The 16333-nt window shown below is 48.7% G+C and overlaps 1 protein-coding gene across 1 annotated transcript; it reads left to right on the plus strand.

Annotated features, from left to right (window-relative positions):
- The first annotated feature begins 3642 nt into the window (after window positions 1-3642).
- Window positions 3643-14414, plus strand: SLC2A2 (solute carrier family 2 member 2). The gene is made up of 11 exons (XM_069024806.1): window positions 3643-3803; window positions 4464-4559; window positions 5075-5331; window positions 5857-5981; window positions 6712-6827; window positions 7371-7533; window positions 7962-8149; window positions 9036-9140; window positions 11268-11369; window positions 11786-11989; window positions 12194-14414. The coding sequence occupies exons 1-11, from the start codon at window positions 3789-3791 to the stop codon at window positions 12383-12385; spliced, it is 1563 nt and encodes a 520-aa protein (XP_068880907.1). The 5' UTR covers window positions 3643-3788; the 3' UTR covers window positions 12386-14414.
- Window positions 14415-16333: the final 1919 nt, after the last annotated feature.

Raw genomic sequence — 16333 nt, forward strand, 5'->3', positions numbered from 1 at the left:
TGAATCTTTTCAAACCTGTTTCAGAATTATTATCAAATGGCCTTTTTCTTGTTGTGAGATGGTTTGGGGGTTGACACTATGTGTTTTGGGACACAACAGGGATGCTCAAGATGATGCTGGCCCCAACCCCATAGCTGGACTGGTTGCTGGAAATGGTTGAAGTTGTGCTGCAGTTCATTGTCTCGGCATGAGCCCACTTAAGGTCCTTTCCTGCTCATGCAACAATCTGATACTCTGTCATTGGGGCCAGTGTGAGTATCGTGTGGGCTGGCAGAGACTGAACCTGTCTGTTCCCAAAGGTGGGGAGTGGAACTCCCATGTCATACCCTGTCTGTGTCCGGGGTAAGTCACCCACCTGGGCATGGCTCTGAGGAGATCCAGCAGAGATTTCCTCAGCAATAAGTTCCTGGCACAGGATGCCTGTCACAGCCCTGCAGCATCTGTGTCCTGCCCTGTGCTGCCACTTCATCTGTGCAGTCAGGACCTGCAGCAGGAGAGGTTTGCTGGGTTTGCCTCCCACTTTTTCTGTTCTGGGACACACTGCACCACCCAGAGTTGGGGGGTGGGAAGGGGCTCATTAACCTCTGGTATCTTTACAGCAGTGCTGTAAATGCGCCAAATTCTCTCTCCTAAATGTGTTTTATCAGCCTGAGCTGCTGTCTCACATGTGGCCCCAGCACTGCTACCTGCCCCAGCTGATGTGCTTAGAGAGGAGAAATAAACACGTAATTTTGGTTTTGTGCCAGCCACTGATGTGCTACATCAGCCTGCTCTTAGAGATCCAGAGATCTACCTTTTTTCTTTGTTTTGGTTTATGGCATACTTTTCCTTTTTTTTTTTTAAACATCAAAGCTGTCTCTGAATGACCCAGAGGCAGTAAAATGGGTGTGCAAATTACCCCAGCACCTGGGGATAGCCTCACAGCCCCTCTGGAATCTTTGAATTCCTTCCACTGAGGTGACAAGCATGTTCAGCTGTTCAAAAGCAGAGCCCCACCATAAACTTCAGCCCATTGCTTCTATCACACAGTATAAGATTATCAACAACACCAATTACACTACACACAACATAGAGTAGGCAGTAAGCATGGCAATTCTGCCTAACTAACATTATGCACAATTCTTGCACTTTATTATTTAAATAAAGCATTAGCAATAATGCAGGCACTGTTGTTTGCCAATCACCTAACCACTGCCTGGCCAGGCTCCCCAGTTGGGGAATAGGTCAGTGTTGCTTTGGGCTGTGCTGTGCCACTCTCTGCACCCTCTGGACTGTGACCACAACTGGCTGTCAGATGGGCAAGAGATTTGATGGACTGGTCATTCATCCTGGTGGAGCCAGGCCTGATTCTCTATCCTGTAGGAACATTGTCCTTCTGCTTTTCAAGCTAACAGTCAGCCCCTTTGGGAAGTGATTGCCATGACAGGAAGATTTACTCACCAACCTTTCCCATCCATGAGCCTCCGGACCAGCCTCAAGCGGGCCTCTGCTAATCAGCACATCCACATCCAGCCCCTTTTCAGAGAAACACAAGGTCTGGAGTCTGTTAGTGCCACCGAGAGTTCAATATGTGCTTAAATTGCCTGGGGCCAGGCTGTGGAGGAGTATGTGACAGCCCAGCTGGCACCAGCCAGGGGGCTCAAAGACACAGGTGAGGCAGCCCTGGCACTGGCACACAGCATCCTGCCTGGCAGGGAGGGTGAGAGGGGCCAGGGAGGGATAGGAGAAGCCTGGGATAGCTCCATCCTTTTGCCACCATACCTGGCCAGGGATATGTGTGGCTGTGGGGCTTCCTGCCTTTGGCATCCAAAGTTTCCATGGAAGTTGAAGGGCTGCTCCTGGGGAGATGAATGGTGTTCAGCCATGCCTCCCCAGCACTGCTCCAGCTGCTCCACACCCTGTCCCCAGGAAGCCAGATTACAGGATGGTTCTGATCTAAGCAGCAGTGGGGAAGGCATGGAAAGGCCACCCTGCTCGTGGGATATTGGTGGCCTTTGATCCCTCCAACTCCAATAGGATGGGAAGAGTAGGGAGGGAAAGCATCATCCTCTTTTGGCCAGGCACCTGCAACAGGATGGGGATCCCAGAGGGGTACATGGGAATCCTGGAGCGGGACATCTGTCCTGGCAAGGATTTCACAGTGCCTGAGGGTTTCAGTTTGGAGTCTTGGGTCAGGGCTCCCATTTGTTTTCTGATTCAAGCTTGAGCAGCCTGGTAACTGTCAAATCCTGCCAGTCCCATTGTGAAGGTATTTAACTGCAATGCAAAGAAACTGCTTGTAAATGCCTGGGTATCCACACACAGCGAGCAAACAAACACCATTGGCAAAGATCTCAGCAGGAAGGACAAATATTGGGGAAAACTAAAAAGCTCATCCTTGGGGCCCTTCCTGTCACAGCTACACCAGCCCGAGAGGGGAATGCAGGTGCTGTGGCTGAAATCAAAGCCTGCTTAATGCAATGAACTTTCCTCCTCCAGTTAAAGTTTTACTTTACTGGAGACCAGTGCAAAGATTAGTGGTCTTACACTCATCTTTGTTGTTTTTTCTCTTGCTCTTCCTCTGTAGAAAGTACATTTTGTGCCCATGTGAAGCCTGGCTGACTGAGAGCATTATCCAATGAGTGCTGTGATTTGGCTGCCAGACCCATCAGGGGCTGATCTGGAAGATAATGACTTTAATCAGTATTAATCACCTTCCCGGCTGACTCAGATTTTGGCACGGTCTTCTACCACTAAGGATGCCACTGTCCCCCCAGCCCTGCAGCTCCTCTCTCTGACCATGTCAAGGACAGCAAAGCCCAAGCCAGAGCGAGACCAGCTCAGACCAGCTTGTGCAGATGTGCAAAGTTCATGAAAACCAAGTGAGCCAAGGCAAAAATATTTGGCAGCATCAGTAGTATTTGGCAGCATTGGCAGTATTTCCCATAATCCACAATATTTGACAGTGCAACCATCAGCTGGTAGTGCTGAAAGGCTCACTGTTCCACCACTGTGGGATTTTTAATGAAAGCCTCTTTTATTGTAATATTCGGGGTAATTTTGCTATGTTTTATGTCCATATACACACACAGCTCTCTCCTCTGATAGGTGTGTACTGGCATTAGAGCTGCCTGCTGGGGGGCTCTGTGTGTGCAGGTGTCTGTGTATGGACACACAGAGAGACCTGTATACATCTGTGTTTATATGTGCCTCTGGATGTGATATATACACATGAATATATTTTAAGGCAGGTGCTAACTGCTATTTAAATAAAACACTTAGTCATTTTCTCACTGCTTTGCTACATGTGCTGGAGAGGTTTCTTCTCCCTGATTCAGCAAGAGGTTTGTGATGTGACACGTACACCCAGCACAGAAGCTGAGGAAGGTGTTGAGCATCTCAAAACAGGCTCTAGCGTGTTTTCAAGCCCCTGGTATGTCACGTTTCCAACGGTTCAGCTGAGGGACGGCCCCAAACCAGCCCTGCAAGCTGGATCATTTGAATTTTCCAGATCTACTCTATGTCTTTGCAGGTCTCCCATTGTTTCATGTGTGTCCCAAACACGGGGATTGGTGGTGGCTGCTTTGAGCTGAGTGGTGGCCAAATAATGCGTGGAAGACTTGGGTTTCTCATTAACTCCAGAGCTGATATAGTCCCATCTCTCCAAGCACCAGCCTGTTTTCCTGCCTCCATCCCAGCTCTGCTGTCCTTCCCTCCCTGCCCAAGCCCCTACCCAGCTCTGCAGCCCAGGACAGTGACTGTTCCCAGGAGGAGGGCGGAGGAGCTGCGAGGTGGATGAGAGAAGGAAAATGCAGACAGAGAAGGTAATCATGGCTTGCTGGCATTTTTGCACTAGGCTTTCTAGTGAAATGACTAGAATTTCTGCAGGAGTGCAGCACTGAGCAATCCCTTGCAAAAGCAAAACCAACCAGAAAAAAATCCCTTCCACTAATTAACTGTGCGCAGGGGCAAAAGGGAAAAAGGGCCAAGGGATTATTTTTTATTTTTAAGAGCTCCGTTGGCTCACTGAGTAACTTTAACTGTGATGGGAGGAAAAAATGCTTGAAACAGTGCTGCTGAAAAACACCCTTTTGGTGTTTTTTTCCCAGCTGTTGTGCTCCAGGGGTGGGGATGGTGCATGACATACTGCTACTACTGCTGCTTCTTGCACTGCTGTGCCAGGCAGAGCTCTGGCTCCTGTGAGCTCCAGGGCCAGGATGGTCAGTGCAGCAGGGAGAGCTGGACTGTCATTGTGGGGCAACACCTCTCTGCCCTGGGGGCCTGATCTTGCCTGTCCCCAGGGGCTTTCCTTCTCCTTTGGGGAGAGCTAACCACCCGTGCTGCTGCAGCAGCACCCCTGGGTGCCACTGTCCCAGCCAGCTGGGCAGCAGGGTCCCTTGGGACAGGGATGGGATGCAGCCCTCTCCCACTTTTGGGCACTGCCAGGACCGTATGATGAGGTTGTTCTGTGCTTCCTGCCCCAGCACCTCACAGGAACATTGGTCCTCTCGGTCTTCACCGCGGTGTTGGGCTTCTTCCAGTACGGCTACAGCCTGGGGGTCATTAACGCCCCCCAGAAGGTAAGTTGAGCCCCTCAAGCTTTGCATGGCCAAGGAACTACGGCTTCAGGGCAGCCAGGGCCAGTTTGTGCCTTGCAGAAGCCCTCAGGAGGGCTCTGTCCCTTCCCAGGCAGTCTCTCCCACAGAACAAAGCCCCCACGACAAGGCAGCGGGGTGAGAACACAGCCGGGACCCTCCACTGGCACTTCCCCAGGAAAAGGAGTGGGCCTCTGCACATAATGGAGCTGTCTCCACTGAAACACAGTCCCTGTACCCAGGCCAAGGGACTGCACTCCCCCCACCAAATGCAGTGCCAAGTCCGGACACCAAGCTCAGCCCAGCCCTGGGAGGGGGAATGCTCTGGCGGTCCCTCCCCGCTGGGGTCTGGGTGTTGTGGAGCTGGGTGGAACCCCAAGATTTCACCCCTGCAGAGCCTGCAATGAAAAGTTTCTCCTGAGGCATAAAAAAATCCAAAACAGGGGTTGGGGTGGTTATAGATCTGAGCTGATGGCGTTTTTCATCTTTGCCTGTCACAGGTGATAGAAGCGCACTACGGGCGCGTGCTGGGCATCGTCCCCCCAGACAGATATGCCACCAATGCCTCTGGGGAGGATGGCACGTTCCTCCAGGCAGGAACAGAGGGCACACTCCCACCCCTGACTGACATCAGTGAGGATCTTGCTACCTCCCCACACATCCTCACCATGTACTGGTCCCTGTCTGTGTCCGTGTTTGCCATCGGCGGCATGGTTTCCTCCTTCACTGTGGGCTGGATCGGCGACCGGCTCGGGAGGTGAGAGGCTCGTGTGTGCTGTGACTCTGTGCCACAGCCCAAACCCTTCTGATTGATTTTTCCCATAGAACCATTTCCTCCCTGTAGAAATACAATTTGTGTTATTTTCCCCAATTTAGGAAAAAAAGGAAAAAAACCCTCCAACTTCCAAAACACTGTTTTAACCATCACAGAGGTTGGGCCAATTAAAATCCTCAGTTACAAATCAGACATTTTATTGCAACTTGAGCATTTCAGACAGCAGCTGATGAGCAGCCTTGATCAACTTCTGAACTCCCCCTTTTCTTTCCATGGCAAAAGGAAGAGGAGGACATCTGAATGGCATTTGCACAGGATGTATAGTATAATTTATAATACCATTTTAACTACTCTGATTGCACCCTGGCCCCATACTTTGCAGTGCCTACAATAATTGTTTTTCCCCTATAGTGCTGATTAAATCACTTCATAGCTCCTCTTGTGTGTTGCAAAGGCTGCTTTGGCTGAACGAGGTGCCAGAGGAGCTGTGCTGCTGCTGCCTTGCAGGGTGAAAGCCATGCTGGTGGTGAACGTCCTTTCCATCGCTGGGAACCTCCTCATGGGGCTGGCAAAATTTGGGCCATCCCACATCCTCATCATCTCCGGCAGAGCGGTCACGGGGCTGTACTGTGGTGAGTCCAGGCTGGGTCAGCCACTGAAAGCAGCTCCTTGGCATCAGGCTCCAGGGCTGCAGTTCAGAGTTTCCTGTATTTTTAATCCTTTTTTTAGTTCAGAAGGGGTTTCAAAGATGGGAGTTTCCCTCTTCTCCCTGTGTCTGCCCTTCTCGATCCAGGATCTTTCCCAGAAGTATTTGGGTTGGCTCTATCACATGTTCATTTTACATATCCTAGAAAGGAGCAGGTTGCTCTGTATCTCAAGGCTGGGGTTTGCTGGTGGCTGCTGTAAGAGGACATCATTAGCCAGGCTGGTTAACAGGTTCCCTAGACAGAGAGCACAGGAGCACTGTGCACAGAGAGGATACGGTAGCCAGCAAATAATATGGAATTCCATTAGAATTAGCTTAGAAATAACAGCTCTTTATCACTGTTACTAGTATGCAAATACAATACTCCACTCTGAGGTTTCAAGGCAAGTTTTAGGAAAGCTCCTTGCCCTGTGGTAACTTCTCCCAGCAGACAATCCCTGCTCTGTGCTATGATGTGTGTATTCAAGTAAAAAGGCTTCCCAGTTTTGAGCTGTGACCTTTCCAAGGTGCAGGTGGGTCCCAGCCAGGTGTGAGGGGCTTGGTGGGGTGTGGGCTGCAGCATACAGGCTCCATCCTCCTTTCCCATTTGGGAAGTGGTTTCTGCTGGTTGCTGAGCTGTGTCTAGAAGTGGTGATGCCCGTGTGTGCTCGGTGCAGGGCTCTCCTCCGGACTTGTGCCCATGTATGTCAGCGAGGTCTCTCCCACGGCCCTTCGAGGAGCGCTGGGGACGCTGCACCAGCTCGCTATCGTCACAGGTATCCTCTTCAGCCAGGTAAGAAGGAAAACACACACATCCAGAGAGAGTGTTTCAGAGATTAGGAAGACCCAGTGATATAATGGGGTGTTGTTCACCATTCTACCCCAAAACTGAAGGAGTATGCAAAACAATCTGCTCTAATGGGGTTAAACCCCTGCCTTAGGTAAGAGGTGTCTTAACAAAGACAACTTCTCAAGAAATAAAAAATACTTCTGCAAACAATTTCTCCTCTCCCTGAGGAAGTTTTCTCAGCATCTCATCAACATCAGGCTGGATCCTGAGCATGAGACCCCTGGTAATCAGGTTCTCAAAAATGGCTTCTTCAGGGAAGCAGGGAAGTAGCCCAAAGTCCCCATCAGCACTGCCCACCATGGCACAAGTCCCAGATACACAACAGGTGGGCACAAAAATGTACAGAAAACAAACACATCCAGAAAAAGAGCTGGTATTTGCTTCTAGTTTTTCTCCAGCTTGTCACTTCAAAATGTCATAGTGGTCAATCGCTTTCTTTTCTTATGGTGCAAAATGATCCATTCAATTACGCCTCAATTATTCCAGGTCCTTGGACTAGACTTTCTCCTGGGCAATGATGAGATGTGGCCCCTGCTCCTTGGTCTGTCTGGCGTGGCTGCCCTGCTGCAGTTCTTCCTGCTCTTACTGTGCCCTGAGAGCCCCCGATACCTTTACATCAAACTGGGGAAGGTGGAGGAAGCTAAAAAAAGTAAGAAATATATTCTGGGCTTGTGTAGAGTTGTTTTTATACTGTAGATAGCATTAAACACAGAAGGAAAAGCCCAGCTGAGGACTCCCATGTGACTGTGGTTGCTCCATCTCATGCTCTGAGCTGCTGACGTACAAACTAGCTCTGGATCAAAAACTATGGAGACGTTTGCATGGGACCAAGCAGCACTGCTGAGGGATGAGGCTTGAGAGTGATGTCTCAGGGCAGTTGCAAAGCTAATGTGCTGCTTCCCGTGACCAAGCAGACCCACCCTGGATACCTTGGATGTGCCACAGGAACCCACAGAGCAAGAGGGCACAGCAGTCCATGTGGTTGGATTACCTTAGGTTTTGCCTAAAGAAATTCTTGTCCTTACTTACACCTTACCTACCATTGAAAATAAAATGTCAATCTTTTGTTTACCTAAGATTTGAAAAGGCTTCGAGGAAACTGTGATCCAATGAAAGAGATTGAAGAGATGGAAAAGGAAAAGCAAGAGGCTGCTAGTGAGAAGAAAGTCTCCATAAGACAGCTTTTCACCTCTTCCAGGTACAGGCAGGCTGTCATCGTGGCACTGATGGTGCAAATATCCCAGCAGTTCTCAGGAATCAATGCGGTGAGTCTCCCCAAAATGTTTGTCTTTCAAGAAATCCATGTTGAGCATGAAAAGGCAGCTCTGGCTCCATCCAAGTCCTGCAGGGATGAAAGAAGGCTTTCCCATGGCTGCAATGGGCTACTCACTCCTTGCAAAGCTGGCTGTGGGAGGGCAGGAGGGAAGAGTAGGAGGGAGTCCAGCACAAAACCAGCTGGCACAGCAGGCCCATGCTGAGCCCTCCCATGACCCTCCACCTACTGGAGTTTATCAGCAGTTTGCTCTCTTAAATGACATCATGCTCACGCCAGAATCACTATTTTGTAGCCATTTTTAGCTAAACAACTTTTGCATCACCTCCTGGAATACCAGACATCACCACTTGACACCCAGAAGCATTAAGTAACACACAGGGATGCCCAGCCCAGCTGGCTCCAGGCCACGCCCAACATATCCATCAGCCACTGGGTCAGCCACCCGTTTACCTCCTGCCCTTAGCTTTCACCCAAAAGGAATCATCTTATTCTTGGAGAGAAGGAAGAAATGGGAGTCATTGCAATGACAATATTTTAAAATTCATGTAAAACTTGGTCATATTAAGATATTTGTCTTCAGTGCTCAGTGCTGGCAATCTGGATTTTAAGATTAAACATGGACTACATAGAAGAAAACAGATTTTAATGTGCAAATGCAGTAGCTCAAGAGGGGAATTTCTACAGGATTTTTAACTCCCTCAGGCTCCTTTGAAATTTTCAGCTTTAATTATTATAACAAGCAGTTAAAAGTTGAAAAATTATTCATAATTAAATTACACCACATCTCAGCCAAGCAAACGCAACTGTTCCCTCATGAGAACAAAAAGTTTCACCAGCCCTATTGCCTAATCCTTCATCTTGATGTATTTTGATAGATCTTTTACTACTCCACAAACATTTTTGAGAGAGCTGGGGTTGAACAACCAGTTTATGCAACCATCGGTGTTGGAGTGGTGAACACGGTCTTCACTGTTATCTCTGTAAGTAAATATTTCTGCCTGCTGGACAGAAGCTACAATGTGGTTTTGAAATATGATTTTATCCCAGAGCTGGGATTTGCAGTGTTGCAGGACTGACCCTGAACACCTTACAGGGAAAAATCATTCCCTGGACAAGTTTCATTTGAAAATTCAAGTCCTGACATAGAGCATGTTGCTATCAATCAGCACTGCTAAATGCCTCGTGAGTAGAAACTGCACCACTGTGTTCAAGGAAGCTCTGAAAACTCTGCATTTCCCCCCCCCAAATAAAAGTTGCCCTTGGGACTGCAATTGTGCAGGTCCTATTCCCTCAGGGAGCAGGCACGGGATGGGGGCTGTAATGGAGAAGTCACCAGCTCACAGTCTGCTGTTTCCTGTTATCTTTCAAACTGTTTTCTGTATGTACACAGCACCTGCACAAGTGATACCCAAAGGCTGTTCCACAGTAATAAAAGTAATCCAGCACCTATCCTCATCCTATCTCACAGGGCTCTGCAGCAATAAAAGGATGGTTCTGTTTCCGCAGACCTTCCCTTTGTTTATCTCTCTCCTGAGAGGATTAATACAATTCCTATCAGCTGGCAATTAGTTTTATAATGTGGCCATTAATATAAGATCAGGAAATGCCAAGCCTATTTCCCTATTATCTCTCAAGAGATTTAGGGAATAAAGGACTTTCACCAACATGATGCAGGATTGGCTGCAAGACAGAAATACACAGCTCCAAGAGATTTAGGACAAGGAAGAATCATTTTAAACTGAGAGAGCAGGTTTTGATTAGATATTAGAAAGAAATTCTTGTCTGTGAAGGTGGTGAGGCACTGGCACATGTTTCTCAGAGAGGTTGTGGATGCCCCATCCCTGAATTGTCTAAGGCCAGGTTAGACGGGGCTTGGAGCAACCTGGTCTTGTGGAAGGTGTCCCTGCCCATGGCAGGGGGTTGAAACTGGATGATCTTTAAGGACCCTTCCAACCCAGCACCTATGAGATAGGAAGTCTTGGCGTGAACCTGCTTTAAAGTCCATCACAGGCCCCATACTGAGGAGAAAATGTGATATTTAATGTGAAATGAGGCACAGAGATGTGCAGCTGGAAGAAGCCTTTCTTCGGCATGGAGGGTGTCCTGCAGTTCAGTCCCCATCCCAGGGCTGTGTTACTTGCAGCCTTGGGCATTTGCTCTTTGCTTCTTTTGTCCACGAGCACTTAAAAATTACCTGCTTTTGTCAATAAATGACAGACCCAAATCAAAAGGCAGAAGCACTGACAGCTGGGTGGACCTTGGCATGGGGAGAAGGGAGCAGAGACTCTTCCTCTACAACTTTACGTGTCAGCACATGAACTGCCTCCAGCAAACGAGACGGTCTCTGGGAAGTGTAAATCATGGCTGTAATGGCAGGAAAGGTGGAGCTGCTGGCCAGAGGTGTCCTTTCAAGCAGAGGGGAAAGAGCAGGCAGCCTCAGAGGCTGCTGCATGGTTAGGCCAGGCTAGCTGCACTGTCCTCTGGAGGGACCTACAGCTCCCCACCCGGTGAGGTGCCTGGTACAGACTTAGGTATCTGTCAAAAGCTGTGTGAGATGACTGGAATCCACCAAGAGGAGCTGAGGAGAAAACTAAGCCTTGTGACTACCAGGGAAGCAAAAGGAGTCTGGCAGTGATTGGAGGAAAAATCCTGACTGCAGCTGCTACACAAGTATCCCTGCCCTAGGACAGGCAAGGTGCAATGGCCCGTGATGTGACCTGAATCATGCTACATTTTGAAGGCTGATTTCAAACTAATGCAGACCTAGTAAGTTTTTAGTTACTGGAAGTAAAAAAAGAAAAGGGAGAGAAAGTCCACAGTCAGCAATTCATGTGTAGGAGCGGTGGGAAGTCCTGAGAGCTTGGAAATACATGGGCTCTGAGTGTATGTGCCTTTGCCTTGCCCTTGGCAGGGTGACTGCTCAGTCTGGCTTCCCAGCAGCTGCCAGCAGAGTTTCTGATGCTTGGAAACCAGCCCATAAATCTCTACCACTGGAGCTAAAAGAGCAAAAGAGCAGTGTGGCAGTGGTAACAGGTTGGTTACTGCTAATGGCCCTGATCCTGAGAGTGGTGGTGCTGGACACTGAGCTGCTGTATGTGTTTCTACAGGTCCTGCTGGTGGAGAAGGCAGGCAGGCGGTCCCTGTTCCTGGCTGGTTTGATGGGCATGTTAGTCAGCGCTGTGGCCATGACAGTTGGGCTTGTGCTCCTGGTAAGGATTTCTCTCCATTTTTTCCCCCTTGCTTTGAAAACAAGAGAAGATCCCATCAAAATCAGTCCAAACCACTGGTGCAAGCACCTGTCCAGATGAAAAAGCAAGTAAAGGGTGGCCTCCTTTGCTGAACACCCTGGTTATTAAAGGGTGCCATTCTGCCTCATTTTGCTGAGCTGCAGGCAAGGAGAGGGCTCAAAGTAACAGCTGAACTGATGGCTGTGAACTCCTCCAGGCAGCAATGCTGGTACTACATGCCCAGCCAGCACCTGGCACAAGAGTTTAAAACCTTAATTATTCATGTCCAGTCCCCCTTTGTCTGAATAAAAAGAAATTTCTGAAAAAGAAGCCTACATAAGGTAATTAGTGATAATTAATGAGAGTTGTGTTGGGACTATAACATCAACCTCTTGCAGAGCCAGTTTGCCTGGATGAGCTATGTCAGCATGGTTGCGATCTTCCTCTTCGTCATCTTCTTCGAAGTGGGGCCTGGGCCCATTCCCTGGTTTATTGTAGCTGAACTGTTCAGCCAAGGCCCACGCCCTGCCGCCATTGCTGTCGCTGGCTTCTGCAACTGGGCCTGCAACTTCATCGTGGGAATGTGTTTCCAGTACATAGCGGTAAGAAATCCCTTAAACCATACAAATAAACAACTGGCATGACCCCACTGCTTGGCTCATGAAGCAGCCCATCAGGATGTGAATGTGCCTCCCAGATTTCCATCCCCTAGACTGGCTGGGCACTGCAGCCACTGGGAGTAGGAAGGGGAAGCCATCCCTGTGGTGCTGATGATGGTCTCTCCTGTTCCCACTTTCCCACTGCAGGATCTGTGCGGACCATACGTGTTTGCGATCTTCGCGGGTCTGCTCCTCGTCTTCTTTCTGTTTGCGTACTTCAAAGTACCAGAGACGAAAGGAAAGTCCTTTGAGGAGATCGCAGCCGTGTTCCGCCGCAAGAAGCTCTCGGCCAAAGCCATGACTGAGCTGCAAGACCTGCGACGCAGCGAGGAGGCATAGACATCCCAAGCACCCAGAAAGGAGGGACTGAGCATGGATCTCCTTCAGGAACGTTGGGCAAAAGTCTCATTTCACAAAAATCTTGCAGCTGGCAGACCAGGAGGACCCATCCATTGGATTCCTTCTGGCTGCTGTGGTTCACACCTCCCAGCCACAGGTGCTAACTTGGCCTTCTACTCTAAGACACTTGGGACAACTGGGATGCAGGAAGGGCCAGGGAAAGGACCAGAGGAGTATGTTACATGTGTGTCTCCATGCCCTACTGGAAGAGCCCATTGGGACAATGAGCTTACCAGATGGCACTGAGCAGGGCCATCTCTTAGCTGAGATGAAGGAAAGGGGGGCTGGCTGATGCTGCAGTGTCATGTTTTCACTTTTTTATCCCCTGCTCTCTGCTTCATTCTGCTGAGAGACCTGGTGCCTTGAGAAACCAATTGCTAGTGCAGTTGTATCACCAGCACACAGCACTGATCACCCCAGGTGCTAAGGAGAACAGGTGGAGAAAACTCCCCCTCACTCTTGCTTCTGCAGCGGAAGATGGTGGATCCCACCTGAACTGGTTGGGATGATCCTCCCTTGCTTTGCTATCTGTGCATTATGGAAATTCTGTCTGATCTCATACAGATTTCTCAGTCACAGTATTTTTTGGAGAGTCTTAGAAACTGTGGCTGGGCTGATGGGTATTTTCCTTACAATTCAGCCAGACTACTTAGCTCCCTCTTTCCTCCCAGGAAGCCTCTCCTCTCTCCCTTCTCGCTGCTTCAGCACAAGGCACAGCACAACACTGACCACACAAGAGGCCTGGGCACTCCTGGTCTCCACGTGAGGAGACTGGAGTCCTGCTGCCACCCCTTCCATGGTGTGACCATTGCCAGGGCACCTCCGTCCCCATCTGCAACTTCCTTCCCTTCCTTTCATGCAGTGCTCAAGACCCACAGGCTCCAGGTCCAGCCAAGGGCTCAGGCTGCCCATAAAGCAACAATTAATGATGACCCAAAGAAGAAATAGGTATTGAAAGGTTAACTGGAAGGTGCCACTTACCCAACTCCCACTTTGCATCACTTAGCATCTTGCTGGCTGGGTGTGCTTCAGCCAAGATCATGTGCAAGCAGGAGGTCGTGCTGTTTCCATAGCCTTGTCTGTGCTCCTTTTGCTTCTTTATGAGACACTTTTATGTGGCAGAATCAAACTCCAGGGATTTTTCTTCCTTTTTTGGGGAGATAGTTGGAACCATTGTAAAAGCCTGCTCTCTGCTTGACTTTTAAGATTTGCATATTACTTGTTGTGATACTAGGTTACTTTCTAGCAGCTTTCTCAGGGTAGAAACCCATTATTTATTTAGAGATGAAACACCAGCATTGCTTGGTCACTGTGTGCTCACCATGGCTGCTGGTGAAGCAGTGGCCAAAATGTAACAGAGGATCAAGCATAATGAAAAGCACATCACAGAAGGGCTGAGGAGGATCATGCTGCTGCTATGGGTTTGGTTTTAGGGGAAGTTTATGCTCCTTTCCGTGAACATTTTTCCTTTGTAGACTTTACTGTCTTGGTATTAAGTCCCTACAGCAAATTCTCATCACTTCCAAGTGATGGGAAGTGCAGCCACGAGGTCCACTGGGAAAAATGTCTGGCCACAGTGTGTGCACTGAAGCAGTAAGATTGCACCAAAGGCTTTGCTGGAGCAACTGCTGGGATTTAACTAGAGGAGAACTGGGTCACTGCTGTCATGTGCTGCAGTGGTGGGTGACCCGGGTCTGACATGGAGCATGCAGGGCTGCTGGAACCAGGCTGGGGCTGAGAAGAGAGCAGCAGAGCTGGGGCACAGGTCTGTGTCGGGCTGTCCATCTGTGTGCTGCACACAGGTCTCCCCAGGTGAGACCAATGGGCAAGGCAGACTCAGAAGCTCTCCACAGTGTTTACTGCCATAAATATTATAATGGATTGTCTGAATGTACAAAAAGGAGAAAAAAGAATTCTTGCTATCAGCATTGTTATCTAGGTCTGTTAGATAAAAGATGAACAATATCTATGGCATGTGTTGGCTTGCGCTGCTGTTTTTCCCCCGTCTGTACATCTCAGACATACATCCAATGCCAGATGGGAGCTGTTTTCCTAGCAGGACACATTTGCTCCATAGGTGGTAAAAGATGTGTAAGCCCTCAGCTAAATCCCTTTGAAGAGGGTGGTCCAGAGGTGAGACTGTGGGGTTGGAGGCAGCAGGAGCTGGCTCTGGGCCAGGATGAACCCTGACTGGAGGGGTGCTGCTGTCTGGCCCCAGCTGACCCTGCTGCCCACTCCACCCCACTGTGAAGCACCTCTGCTTGCATGGTGCTGGTGCAGCCTAAAACCTGGTGCTGGGGCCTCTCTAGGCACAAGAGGCAGGAGGAGCATTTGGGGAGAGGTGAGGTTCAAAGCAGATTTGCTGCTGCTCTGAGGGCCCAGGCAGGCTGAGTTCCCTGTGATCATACAGGGGGTACAAAACTATTTCCTAAACTTCTGCTAAGTTTTGTCCTATTGTCTGCGGGGCATCAGTGACTCTGCTGGCAACTCAGCAGTGAGGGGCCTTATTATCAACACTGCGCAGTCAGTCCTTGTTTTCCTGTGTCACTGGTGAATGACAATAGAAAGCCTGATCCAATTATTGTAATGCAGCACATAATTCAGTTTAACACAGCCCACAGCATTAACACTGCCCATGGCTACAGCGCTGAACTTCCTGGAAGTGCTGCCTAGGGGTTCAGAGGCACCTAAGGAAAATGGACTGTCAGGCTGTGTTTCCTTGCAGCAGCTGCCATGTGGAAGGTAAGGGAGTTTTCTTAGAGTGAGGCACTGCTGACCCTTTGTCCTCCCCATGGCTGCAGTGGAAGGATCAAGCTGGGCTGAACTATCACAAGAGCACTTTAACCATATGCCAGCACAGGACAGGGTCATTAGAGTTAGTTAAATCTGACGATATGTTTACTTTTGTCTTGTCCTGATAATTAAGACTGTACACTTTATCTATCCTTGCCACATGCAAGTTCCAGTTAAAACTTGTCCTTGAGACACGGCTTGTTGAATCATTATTTTTATCTCTCACCATTACAGTTCTACTAAGTTGCTAATCATTAAGAAAATTTAAAAGAGCAAGTCAAACTTATTAGCTAAATGGTTGTTGCATTTTAGTTAACGTGTTAAATATGTTCTCATACCATGCCTGGCTAATAATGCAATATAATTAATAATCCCCGAGAAAGCATCTTGTCAGCAAGAGCTTTGACAGTGTTTTCCTAATGTGCTGAGATGACAGCCATTAAGACTTTTTTGTTGTGCCAACTGTATCTAGTCTCCCACTCTCTAGGCTTAATTTTAAAATTAGTTTGACTTCCCTAATTCAATAAACTCAGGACATCTGACTCCATTAATGCTCTCCACACTAATTTATCACAGGTTTTTCTGCCTCACTTCAACTTGTTTTTCATCACTGAGAAGCACTACCCTCTATCTCTGGAGTCAAACCACTGATAATGATGAAGCTAACCCAAGTACTACATATACAAGGACAAAGTCTTTGAGGTATGAAGAATTTTCTGAGGTGTTCAGTGTGCTTATCTTTCACTGGAATCTATGGGAGCTGAGGAATTTCAAGGCAGGACATCAGGGCTGGATCCAGCAGAATGTGTAAGCATCAGATTAAATTTAAGGTAACCGTGCTCAAGTGTTTCACTAAATCCTGAAGCAACACTTGCAGATTTTACCCAGAGGCACAGCCCGAGTAGCTGTGCTGAAAAGAATCTCCTCCCCAGCACTAGAGCAATAAATCCTGGCTGTAGATCAGCAGTCCTTAAATTTTACAGGCTGTAGATACAACTCCAGACCCGAGGCTTGGGTAATGTCCTGCGGTTTTGCCTCCCTGCACTCTGTTCAGGAGAGAGAGCGGCTCTGTGACTCTGAAAAGCATCAGGTCCC

The sequence above is a fragment of the Aphelocoma coerulescens genome, chromosome 9, assembly GCF_041296385.1.
Source record: "Aphelocoma coerulescens isolate FSJ_1873_10779 chromosome 9, UR_Acoe_1.0, whole genome shotgun sequence".
In the NCBI taxonomy this organism is placed as follows: domain Eukaryota; kingdom Metazoa; phylum Chordata; class Aves; order Passeriformes; family Corvidae; genus Aphelocoma; species Aphelocoma coerulescens.